Consider the following 12,731-nt stretch of genomic DNA (forward strand, 5'->3'; position numbering starts at 1 on the left):
GCTCCTGCTAAAGCTGTACATGACGTTTTCCCCTCTTGACCCGATGCCAAAGTCTGAATTTCTTAAATCAGACCCCAGAGTTGAGTTCAGAGCTTTAAAGACCCCGAGCCAAAAACCATCTCCAGCCATCTCAAGTCGTGTCTGTAAAGCTGTTTACAGTTATTGGTCATTTTTGTGAATCACAGACGGGAGGTGTGCTGTAGCGAACACTGATTCCTGCTCCTCGGGGGCTGAGTGGCAGCGGTCGGATGGAGAGGCTGAGAGGGAGGGGGGGGGGTTCACACCAACTCGCCTGTGAGGTGGTCGTGCTTGAAGCCTCCACGCCTGGATAAACCCCATCAAAAGCGCATTAGCCCTCTCCTCTCCCGCCCCCACCTTCCCTCCCCCTCAGTGCCCCTCCCTCTCCCTCCCCCTCACACCCCACCCCCCACCCCACCCCACCAGCGTATAATAGTATCTGGCCGGGCCACGCGGCTCGCTGACACACAGCCGGGCGAAAGGGGAGCGATGATGAATTGCTCCCTGTTGGTGTTATCCATGATGATAATTATTAATTTTCCCCCTGCTCCTCTCGGAGAATGGGGGCCGGAGAGCTGCAGTGTTGCGGAGCCTCCTCCGTGGGCCGTCATGGAGCCCACTGTCATCACTTATCACAGACAGAGCCGGGGCCCAAGGCTAAACGCTGATGAAAATGAAAAGCGCTCGCTCTGATTCGTCCTGTTTTTAGTGCGTGGGTGTGCATATGTGCCTCCATGTTAGAAGTTAACCCTTCCTTTTCCACCGTGCACATTTAATACTCCCCCTGCTCCTCTCTTCTATGATCTGCCAAGGATTGCAAAAGTTCTTGGACACAGCATAAAAACACGAGGGCGGTTGAAATAATGGATATGGATATTACAGCATTCATTATTTAGATCTGCAGAAGGCAATTTATTTATAAGAATAAACAGAGGATGGGAGCCCACTGGAGAGGGTGTAGACTGTGCAGAACAGATAGTGTTAGAGAAGTTTTGTGAATGAGTCCCAACACGGGGCTTTGCGGATGTCTGAGGGGAGCTCGTTCCAGAGGGCGACGCTGAGCTCTCTGTAGTCTGGCGTGTGGTTTGGGCTCCAGGCCAGGGTCTGAGGACCCGAGGTTTTGGAACATGGCGGGTGTAGGAGGAGGAGTGTATTTGATTAGGGATGTTGTTGGGCTGATGTGCTGCCATGCAGGGCTTGGTGGGGGTAAAGACTCTGGCAGCAGTTTTGAACACATTGGAGTCCATCCAGGGCTTTGATGCCGACCCCAGACAGGACTCCACTGCAGTAGTCTAGACGCAACGTTATGAAGGCGTGAATGAGGGTTTCTGTCTCGGAGTGGGAGAGTGATGGCTGAAGTTGAGAGAGATTTTTTTAAGGAGATAAAACAGTAAACGGGTACATGTCCCTGCAGACTGAGCTACTGCCGCCCAAAATTTCAATTAAATTTTTTTTAATTCTAAATTTATTTGTTTAAAATTTAAATGTAAAAAAAAAATAATAATAAAATGGGGTAAAAAGAGAGCAATGAAGCACATCCTAGTATGTGATTTTGGGAGCTGTGCATGTATCGATATTAGGTCCATGTATGATTTGGAGATGAATACACACGTTTATCACGTTGACCCCTGAAACACAGTAATCAAACACTGAACGTACGTGCGTCACCGCTGGACACTGAAGACAGAAAGTTTGACTGCGTCACTGTTTTACTGGGTGCAGGTAAAACTATGATTTAAAACCTCTTTTCCCTCCTCTCTTGGTGCACTTCATAGCAGGTATGTGAGTCATGGAGATCTTTATTGCTTGTCTTTCATATCGTCGACGCCGCAGACGGTTACAATCCCTCTCTTTCTGTCAAATGTGATTTTAATGAGGCATCAAGGCACGCAGCGTCTCTGCTGCCTCCGTATCTACAAGTTTCACTTTCTGGCCCAAATTTTTTTAAATTGGCCGTCTTGCTGAAGTGTGAAAGTTGCACAACGCAGAAGTGACAATCAATCTCGCTTACGAGGCGTTGTCATCGGCGCGGCGCGTTCAGGATGATCTCTGCCTCTCTGACTGAGAGAGGTGAATCCGCTCTGCCTGACGAGTAATTACGGCTAATTTCCTAATTACCTCAGCACCGAGCGCCTCTGTAGCCTTCATTAAAAACCATAATTGCATTGGGTTGACATGCTCTTTTATCCACTTTGTGTTCTTTTCTGCGGGTTTTAGCAGCGAGCTAGCGGTGCCGCCCCTGCCTGTCTGAGTCGATAAAGGTTGATTGAGGGCTCTGTGTGGAGAGAGTGTTGAACACAGCTTCTGACAGCCTGGGTTTCTTTGTGCGTACTGTATACAGCTGCTGAACCAAACATATGAAACAACACGTATTGAAATGTAGTTTAGACTTTTCAACTGAAGCAGTGAACAGATGAAGAATTTAACTTTTATTTCTTTGGAGACACAAATCAACAAAGATGTTGAGTAAAGAGATTTCATTAGATCCCCTCCCTGCTTCCTTCCCTTCATTTCAACTTTCTTTCTCTTCCTTTATTTCTGTCCTGTTCCCTTTCCCCTCGTCCCCTCTGCCTTCCTCCTCTTCCTCTTTTCCTCGTCCCTTCTCCCATCCTCTTCTTTTCCTCGTCCCCTCTCCCGTCCTCTTCTTTTCCTCGTCCCCTCTGCCTTCCTCCTCTTTTCCTCATCCCCTCTCCCGTCCTCTTCTTTTCCTCGTCCCCTCTCCCGTCCTCCCTCTTTTCCTCGTCCCCTCTCCCTTCCTCTTCTTTTCCTCATCCCCTCTCCCGTCCTCCCTCTTTTCCTCGTCCCCTCTCCCTTCCTCCCTCTTTTCCTCGTCCCCTCTCCCGTCCTCTTCTTTTCCTCGTCCCCTCTCCCGTCCTCTTCTTTTCCTCGTCCCCTCTCCCATCCTCCCTCTTTTCCTCGTCCCCTCTCCCGTCCTCTTCTTTTCCTCGTCCCCTCTCCCATCCTCCCTCTTTTCCTCGTCCCCTCTCCCGTCCTCCCTCTTTTCCTCGTCCCCTCTCCCGTCCTCCCTCTTTTCCTCGTCCCCTCTCCCGTCCTCCCTCTTTTCCTCGTCCCCTCTCTCTCTCGCATCGATTCGGCTCTTCTTTGTCTCACAGAGCTGGCCTCCAAGTTGTCAGCTGCGTCAGGATTAAAAGCTATTAGTTCTGCATCATTGCCACTACAAGTGCACGCCTGAGATTGATAGAGTGCCTCTCTTCCTCCAGTAGGGAGAGAGATGGGAGGAAAACAAGCCCGGGGGGGGGGGGGGTTAGTTTTTACCTCACATATCTGACAACGGTCACCTCCAGGCACTGTGGCCCTGGACTTTCCCTCAGTTTGTTTAAGATTTGTGGATTAGTTGTGTCTTTGTTGGCTTTAGAGCTCTGTAAATCCTTCCCAGCAGGCTGCATAGTTTGAAAGAAAGACTGCCTCGTTCATGCTGCTTTGGGGGAATTGCAGGTGAAAATAGGCCTTCAGTTCTGGCCAAATCTAAGACCTTTTTTTTCAATCTCATGTCGGCACAGAAATGGATTCCCAGAAATCTGAGATGTTTGAGTCATTTTCTTTCTTGCTGTCATTAATCAGATGATCCTGTTTTCTTACTAGTTTGATATACCTTGTGTTTATTTTCAAGAACTGATTTGTCCTCTGTGCTGACTGCTTTCAAAGTGCTGTCAACAAAAATAGCCACCTTTGCTAATTTCATGTACCAAGCTGGATTTTTCTTCTGTGTTTTTTTTTTTTTTTCTCTGTCAGCAAAATTGCCTCCATGATGTTTAGGCAGCTGCCTCATAATTTATTTCTTTTGTCCGGTGACAAGTGTCCCGGATGAGAGGAGAGGGAGCGTACAGGCGCTGCCGTTGACTCAGCCTGAAACAGAAACTCGCTCTAGTTTTTTTTAGAGGACAAAGAGGGAATTCAGTTTTCCAAATCGTTTTAATAAGACCCAGTGTGTCTGTGACAGGGTGACCGAAACACTTCTCATGCACGCACACTCCAAACAACGACATGGTGAGCATGGCTAGTAGCTAGTTTCCTCTAAACACAGAAATGTTGTAAAGGTGTCTGTAAATATTTGAACTGTACATTTTGTCCCCTAGTTTGTTTTTACTGCCTCGTTCCCGAACACAGCAGCTCTCCGTCTTATTAAAGTCATTAAAAGGCCGAGTCCTGTTCTGCCTCCTGCCTCCCTCTCAGCTCCGCGTGTCACAGCTGCAGTGTAGTCAAACAGATCCGGGGGTTTATTGTGCTGTCACATACTAACACGACCCTCATATTTCATTGCAGGCAATTGTCGGCTACTTTGACATTTTCTTTGACAAAGGCTGCAGCAACAAGGTAAGCAGCAACGGCAACAGCCAAGCCATTTAACGGAAACTCAATTACGTTCACGCTTTAGCGTGTTCCTCCTCCCCGAGGCGCTCGCTGGCAATCGACAGGCGTCCTAGCCGACTGCTGATATAAGCACTTCCCCAGCAGAGCCGGCCGCTTGGAAAAGCCGATGCCAAGCTCTGTGAGCAGCACGGACATGCCTTCTGATTGCACTTCCTGTTTTACCTGAGAGTCGAACTGCATGCTGTGGACGGTCCAGCACATTTCTATCTCGGCGCTCAGGCTCACACTATGTAACATGAGCATTTCTCTTTGCTTCATAAATACAGTGCAGGTAGAACTTAAAGACAAAGAAAAGAAGCTCCGTTTAAATGTGGTCAAGAAGAGCATTATTATGTGTTTCTAGGTTTAGACTAACTTTTCTCTAATTTTCATTTTGGTGACTTTGTTGGAAAACCAACATTTTACAAATATGATATATATATCACAGAGACTCTGACTCTTTGCTTTAGATTTGTATACGTTTAAACTTTCATGATAGAGTTTTGGTCAAATGTTCTGAGATAATAAAAGAAGTAACTTTTTAAATTTGACTCTGTCTTTGTGAAATGCTTTGACTTGACACCGTTTGTCATCCTTCATCTGGCCAGGTGATGTTCTCCACGGGTCCACAGGTCACAAAGACTCACTGGAAGCAGACTGTCTTCCTGTTGGAGAGGCCCGTCCCTGTCACAGCAGGTCAGTAACCACGGTGACGTCACTCTTTTGACATCTGTCATTCTCGTATGTGATGTGTAGAAGAGTTGATACGAGTGGGTCCGTTTAGATTGTGCATGTTTACTCGTGATCTTATTTTTTTCCTCTCTTTACACGGCCGGCGTGCGTCATAGCGAGCGGCGGCAGGTAATCTGTCTGCCGTGGAGATGGAGTCAGGCTGGTTGACACCCGTTATCTGTCAGCGTCAGAGACAACGAAGGGATCAAAACAAATCACATTCAGCCATCAGAGACAGCATGTAAAACTTCATCTGATAGTCGGCCGCAGGCCTCTGAATCATGACACGCTACAAGACGAGCGCTTTGTAGCTGACCAGCGAAACGCTGACACAATCGCTGTTTCAGCACATTCAAGTTTTATCCTTCCTGTAGCTGTACGTGAGGCGTGACGGACTTTGTTTCTGCATGTTCACACATCAGAGCGCTTAACAGCAGACCAGTTGAGACGTTTATTGAACCTCTTTTTTTAATTTATTTTTTTAATCCCGTCCTGTCATCGAAGACGTGCTCGTGTGCAGTGATGTCAAATAATCACACAGCAAATCATGGAATAATTCAAACAGCATCAACAGGAAACAAACAAAGAAAAAGTGAGATTCATGAAGATCATGTGTTCAGGTGTGTTCAGGTGTGCCAGACATGTTTTGATCTTGTCACTGTGAGAAATAAAACCCAGAGTTCCACTCTTCAGTTCACGCAGCACACGCTTAGATCCAAAGTGACAGACATCAGAGAGCAGGTCCAACACGAGCGTCGAGAGAGGAGGAAACAGCGTCAGTCAGATGAACAGATTAAATGAATCCCACTTTTCTGTTTGTGTCATTATCAGTGCTGATCACTTACTTGACTTTATTCTCTGGACTTCAGTTCACTGAGTGGGCTCCTCCATGATGAAACCTCCACCTCAACCTGTAAACGTCCCAGGATTTAGACTTCTACTCCTCGCCTCTGCTGACTTATGTTTGTCATTTATCTCTGGAGGTTAAATTAGAGAGAGACAGGAAGAGAAACTCTTTGTACTGCAGTAATACATTTAATCGTTCTTATTTACATCATTAGCTTCATGTTGACTTCAGTGTGTGGTTCCACGTGTCGTGTGAATGACCCTGTGTTTGTTACCCTGTGTGTGCTTTATCATAATGGGAATCACAGACGTGTCGGCTGATGTGACGATGGATGAGCCTCTGGGGACCGGCTGTCCACTCGCTGACCACATATTAGATGGAGTTTACAGTAATAAATGACCTGCAGAGGGACGGAGGCGCTACATGTCAGGCGGGCCCTTAGCCACGCTCGGCTCCAGCCGGCAGGCAGGCGCCGGGGCGATAAGAGCGTCAAACCCTCAGACGCAGCTCGAGCGTTATCGCAGGCTCTGCGCTCTGCTCTGCATCAGATAAACGCAGCTGAGTGTGAGAGCTGAGGACGACGGGACGCTAACACAGAGCCAGTGCAGAAACAAACACACATTCAATTCTCAGTATCAGCTGCAGACTGTCAAATGGTTCACGCTCACACCTGCGTGTTTGCATTTGTCGGTGCGTGCACATGAAGACGAGAGGCAAATCAAAAACGAGAGAGGAACATGTGGAAGCTTTCATCCACACACTGAAATCACATGAAGACTTTGTAAATCACCGACTTTATTCTTAACCAGCAGTCTGAAGGAGGTTTTCTCTCATCCCTCCAGGACAGTGAACATGTACAGATCCAGACCTACCAGACCTCTTCTTTGTTAATCATAAATAAGTTTATATTTTTATTTCTTCATGTCACTCGATGAAGCAGCTGACTTTTTTTTCCTTTTCCTTTTACATTCACATTGTGGCTCATTTGGACCAAACTGTCGGTGAACACAGACAATATAAACAGTTACTGGTCTCAGTTATTGTCCCAAGAAGATGAAGCCTCTCTGAATGTTTGACAGACTGACCTCTAAAGGGTTAAATGGTGGCAGAAACTTTTTTTTTTCTTTTGTCGTTTGATGCAAAAAGACCTTACAGTATGTCCTGAGCTTAATAGAAACTCTGTTCATGTGGATCCAGTGTTGTACTAAAACGTGTTTAATGCGACTCCCACCCACACACAGAACACACACACTCCTCTCGCTGCTTTCACAGTCAGCGGAGCGTCTGGGCTCTCGGGGTTTACGCCGGGGCAAAGTGACGCACAAACATAAGCCAAGACACACACATGTGAAAACACGCACACACACGTGTAAACACGCACACACACAGACATGTTCAATCTCAGATCCATAAGGTTTTAATCCAGATAAATCATTTTTATTCAGACACAAAAACTGAGAAGAACTGAAGTTAAAAAAAGATCCAAATGAGGGCAGGAGTGTGTGTTTGTGTGTGTGTGAGAATATGTGTGTGTGTGTGTGTGTGTGTGTGTGTGTGTGTGTTTGTGAGCGGCAGGTTATTGATGTGCTCGCTCCACCTCGGCACCCTGACAGTCCCAGAGCCTCCTCCAGGGGCCGTAAAGCAGAAATGGAGTTTTTAACAGCATTCAGCAGCTTCCTGCTAGGCTCCTTTTGGTTTATTTTACAACAGACACACACACTCACACACACTCACACACACTCACACACACACTCAATCACACACACTCACACACACTCACATAAAGCTCCTTCTACACACTCAAATTCACAAGAGTACTTGCATACTTTTATACCAAACTCCCTTCTGGCTGTCGAAGAAAACTTCCTAAAGTCACCTTGAAGATGGCAAAAACTCAACGCACGCACACAAACACACACACACACACATACACACACACATACACACACACACACACACACACACATACACACAGTGCACACATTCCAACACATAGTGCCCTCTAATTGTGTGTTTTGACTGAGAAGCACCTTCGTCTCTGATGGGCTGCGTTGAACATGCAGCGGTTTGTTTTAATACCGACTCTGTCTGCGGTGGTTTATCGCGGCGGAGACTGAATCCCATTTGATGTGTTTGTACGAGTGCAGCAGTAATTAACTGTGAGGCTGCACTTCAGTGGGAGGTGCCTGCGGATGAGAGAGAGAAGGCACGCAGCAGGCTGGAACAAAACATCCCTGCAAATCCTCCCGGCTGGCAGCGCAATAAATTAAACCGCGAATCATTTGTCATGCTCTGGTGTGTTTGTGTAGCCCGAGTATTAAAGAGGAGGGTCCTCTACCTGAGCGATGTCCACCACAAAAACCAGGTCACTCTTTTTTTTTTTTTTTTTTTTTTTTTTTTGCAAGAAAGTCCCATGATCCTCCAGGGTGAAGCGGTGGCCTGGTTACCTGCGCTGAAGGCCGCTCGGAGGAGCTGAGACTTAGGCGTCTGTTATTTTCAGGACTTTCATTGGACAGTCAGGTGGTCTTTGTTCCCACCCACTTTCAGGACTCTCATCCCCTGTCCCGAGTACCCCCCGCCCTCACCTGTCCATGCACAGTTTAAACAGCTCCTCCTGTACTCTGAAGGTCCTTGAGCTGTCACCGGCGAGAAGTCGAGCCAGATTTCACATCCTTCAGGGCTGTAATTCACAACATGGCCTGCTGCTGTGTCTACAGCCTGAGAAATACAGCATACAGTCATTACCTCCTGCTGAGGTAATGACTGTATGCCCAGATGAAACGTAGGCAAAGTTTCAGAACGTGGGCTAAATTCATGTTGCAGTGCTCGGAGAATTTGTCTGCAGAGTGCGCTGAACGGCGAGTTCTGCAAATCACACGATTTGTCGACTTGGCAACATGGACGACTTTTGGTTTGTCCACAGTCACACTGACCCATGTCTACAAAGGTCAGTATGACTGTTTGTATGTATGATATGAACGTGGTTCACTTTTCATGGGGACAATGAGTAACTGGTTCTTCTCTCTCCCTCTCTCGGTGAGGTTGCACATGCTTGTAGAAGCGTGAGCTAACTGGTGAAAATGACAACAGTTTAAATGAATGACTAACACCGGCCGTGTGTTTTCCTGGAGACGGTCTACGCTGGGGCGGGGAGGGGCTGTTTCCGCAGGCCTGCTTGTGCTTAATGACACTGGCATGTTGATGTACGACATCGCAGCTTCCATTCGCCGGCTCATTTCCACACATGGTTAACTCTTTCTCCTCGCGTGTGAGTGGCCAGTTTGCTGAAGGCACTGAGGCCCACTTCCATGGGGAGTTTGGTGTGACTGATTAGAGCAGAGCTGCTGCAGGCACGCAGACGCTGCACTGATATTCAGGCTGCTGGCTTCGCTGCTTTAACCTGAGACATCGGGGATCGTTTGGCAGAGGTCTCGAGTCCCACACCTCGGCTTTTCACTTTGTTGTGTTGTAACAAAAAGTTCAGCAAAGGTCATGCAATTATTCTTTTGACCTTAAGCAGCCTTTTGCAGACTTGAGATTGACTCCAGCCTCCCATGAGCACCAGGCGCTGTTGCATTGAGCTGACTCCTTGGTGTTTCCTTTATAATAACTGAAAGAAGAGAAGAGGAATCTTTGTTTTTCTAAACTCAAAAACTCATTCAGTCATGCTAAAGATCTTTGTCATTTAATTTTTGAGTAACAGAAACACGAGCCCCTGAAGTGAATGCACTGGAGCGCGGTTCCTTTGCATTGGCTTTATTTTTGATATTTGCACGACATTGAGCACCACTTAAAACCTGAAGTACACCAGGCATGTGTTTGTGATGCATCATGTTACAATTTGGTCGGTCAGCATCATGTCCACCACTCATCAGGGGCGACTTTGGCTCAATTTGTAGAGTTGGTCATCTCTCAACCGGAAAGTTGAGGGTTCGATCCCCAAGCTCCTGCCGTCACATGTCCGATGTGTCCTTGGGCAAAATACTTTGATTCATCGTGAATAATTGCTGCCCAAGACCAGCGATAGTTTTTAATTCTGGATGGCATAAATCTTGCCTGGAAAATATTTCTTTGGCTCCAGCAAAGCTCCCCAGAACTATAAAGAGAGCTTAGCAAGCCTTAGATTAAAGGCAGGGTCGGCTATTTATGAAAGTACCATCCTCTCCCCTCTGTGCTCTCCCTAAAGCCACGCCCCCTCATTTACATGCACTAGCGCCATTGGTCCAGAAGCTGATTTCAGCTCATGCTTCAGAGCACATGAGTTATTAATTACTGTCAGGACCTAAAGACAATTTTTTACCAAAATCTTGAAAAGTGTATCTGGAGGAAACGACCTCTCCTGCCTTTGAACGGTGTGTTTAAAGCAGCTGCTGGGATCTTTGCTTTGTGTTTTTGACGGCCCAGTGAACAGAGCAGTAGCCTCTTATGTGCTTGCTAATCCAGTCCTCTACATGTTTATTCTTTCGTCACTCTTCTTTTTAACCGTACAAGGGACGGCTCAGTGAAATAGAAACAAGCCTGCATGCTGCATATTGTCTCTTCAGAATCTGACCGTGCATTTAGAAATCCACATGGGTTTAGTGGTGTTGTTGTTGATGAACAGTTTTCTTGTTGGGCTCATTCAGACAGTAAAACTCCTCTCAGTTCATGTTTCACATTTCAGACTCTGTCATTCCTCGAGGTGGAGTCACACCTTTTTATAACTTGTTGATGAGTCTTTGTAAAATGTTCCTGCTGTGCTTTTCTGCGGAGGTGGGTTTCAGTTAGGAAAGGGATTTTATATTCAGCATCTTAAATCTGAAATCTGTCAGCTTTTCCATGAAGCAGACAGTGTCCCCCCCCCCCTCTGCAGTGGAGCGACAGACCCAGAGCGCGGCGCCAGCAGCCAAGACTCAGTGACAGCGCTGTTGGCACGGTAACCAGTAAGACGTGACAGCAGTGATGGCGGAAGCTTAGCCGGAAAAAAAGCACCACAGTCAGCATATTTTTTCTCCTCGTCCTCCTCTAACCTCGAGCGATGAAGAGAGCGCAGCACAGAGAGGAGGTGCAGGCGGAGGGGGGGGCGTGGTTTGGGGGGGGGGGGGGATCCTTGTTTGCCGTGTGGATAAACATTCATTTACCTCCAGCAGTCAAACGTGAAGTTAATCAGAGTGATTATGCATCATAATCATCAGCCTCTTCTCCCAACCCTCCGGTTGCTCGTGCATTGTACTGTAAACTCACTTCCTCTCAATGCCATCTGCTGCTTTCTGCAGGTCTGCACACACACACACACACACACACACACACACACACACTCACACAAAGTCCTTCTTAGTGACATACATTAAACCACACTACCGTTACACACGTCATCAGTTCAATAAGCAGAGGTGACATCAGCAGATCTGAGCTGCTGCAGGGCGTCAGGAAGATTTCTTTTATGAGCACTGATTCATTTCTGCTTATTATAAAAAAAACACTGATCAATAGTACTTGTGTTACTTATTTTTTGAGGGGCTTTTTGTGCCTTTTTATTGTAGAGACAGGACAGAAGAACGAGTCAGAAACCAAGAGGGGAGAGAGAGTAGTAAAGGTGCCACAGGTGGATTCAAACCCGGGCCGACCGCTCTCCGTCTTTTAGAAGCTCTCACTTCTGCGGTTTCGTTCCAGCTGAACCCAAGTCTTGCTTTTTCTTTTCTTTTTTTTTTCTTTCTTTTTTTTAAAGTCCATATTTCTCCACAGCAGAGAGTGTGTCAATCAAAATCCCCCCTCCAACTCAACCCCACAGCAGCTGACTCCCTCTGTCCTCTGTCATCACAGCGTCCCCTACAGAGCAGCAGGGAGGTGCTCTCCAGGCAAGTACAGGGAAAAAAGATCCATTGTTATTTATCTCCTCTTCTTGTTTATTTTTTTCTTTCTTTAGGGGAGGAGCTTCGAGGAAAGATCACAGTGCGTAAAAACAAGAAGGACCCTCGCTCCCTGTTGGTCACTTTTGACCTCAGAGACAGGAAGCAGACTTACAGCCTGCAGTAACATCAACCTCCACAGAGGGCGGCGTCGAGCAAATACAGCCCATTTCCTAATGTATTCATAACATTGGCAGGATATTGATGCTGTATTTTAGTTATTGTAACAATTGTTTCTGTCTTGTAATAAAAAAAACACTTGAATGAGTTCTCGTCTTGTGTTTTATTGAGCTAACAATACAATAAGATGATTCACCTCCAGTAAGAACTGATTTTAAAAGTCAAGGTGAGATTTCATCCGTGTTTGAAGGGCATTACATTTTCTGTTTTTCAACACTTTGAAATACAGTCATAAATGATGTTCAAACATGAATCAGGCATCACTGAGGTGTCAAGACATCAACAACTTTAAAAGAATGTCTTTGACCTTTGAGTCCACTGTTATCATGCACTTTGACTCATATTCCACTGAGACGAACACACATCCAGATCTGTGTAGCCTATTTCTTTATGTCCCTCCACATTTCCCTCTTCGTTGTCCTCCTGTGAGCGTTGTGAGCTCTCACTGCAGGCCTCATTCATCTTCTGTGAGAGTACTGGGACAATGCAAAGTGATTTTTTAAGGTTCAACTTTTTTTTAAAAAAAGGTCTGACTGAAGACTCTTTGCATTCTTCATCGAGCAGCTTTGCTCACAATTAAAGATGTCCCCGCTTCCTAAAAGAAAATGTCGTCACATGTGAGGGGAAGGAGAAGGAGGAGGCCAAGCAGACAGTGAAAGTGGCTGCCTGTCTTATTAGTAATTTGACAGCTACGG

The 12,731-nt window shown here is 46.5% G+C and overlaps 1 protein-coding gene across 1 annotated transcript in view; it reads left to right on the forward strand.

The window, feature by feature from the left end:
- prmt3 (protein arginine methyltransferase 3) overlaps positions 1 to 12,118 on the forward strand; it is a 43,836-nt gene extending 31,718 nt beyond the window's left edge. Inside the window, 3 exon segments of the mRNA XM_079339390.1 lie at positions 4,303 to 4,353; positions 4,998 to 5,085; positions 11,874 to 12,118. Of these exon segments, the coding sequence (XP_079195516.1) occupies positions 4,303 to 4,353; positions 4,998 to 5,085; positions 11,874 to 11,983 (249 nt within the window). The 3' untranslated portion in view covers positions 11,984 to 12,118.
- Positions 12,119 to 12,731: the final 613 nt, after the last annotated feature.

Source organism: Symphodus melops, assembly GCF_947650265.1.
Source record: "Symphodus melops genome assembly, chromosome: 3".
Classification (NCBI taxonomy): domain Eukaryota; kingdom Metazoa; phylum Chordata; class Actinopteri; order Labriformes; family Labridae; genus Symphodus; species Symphodus melops.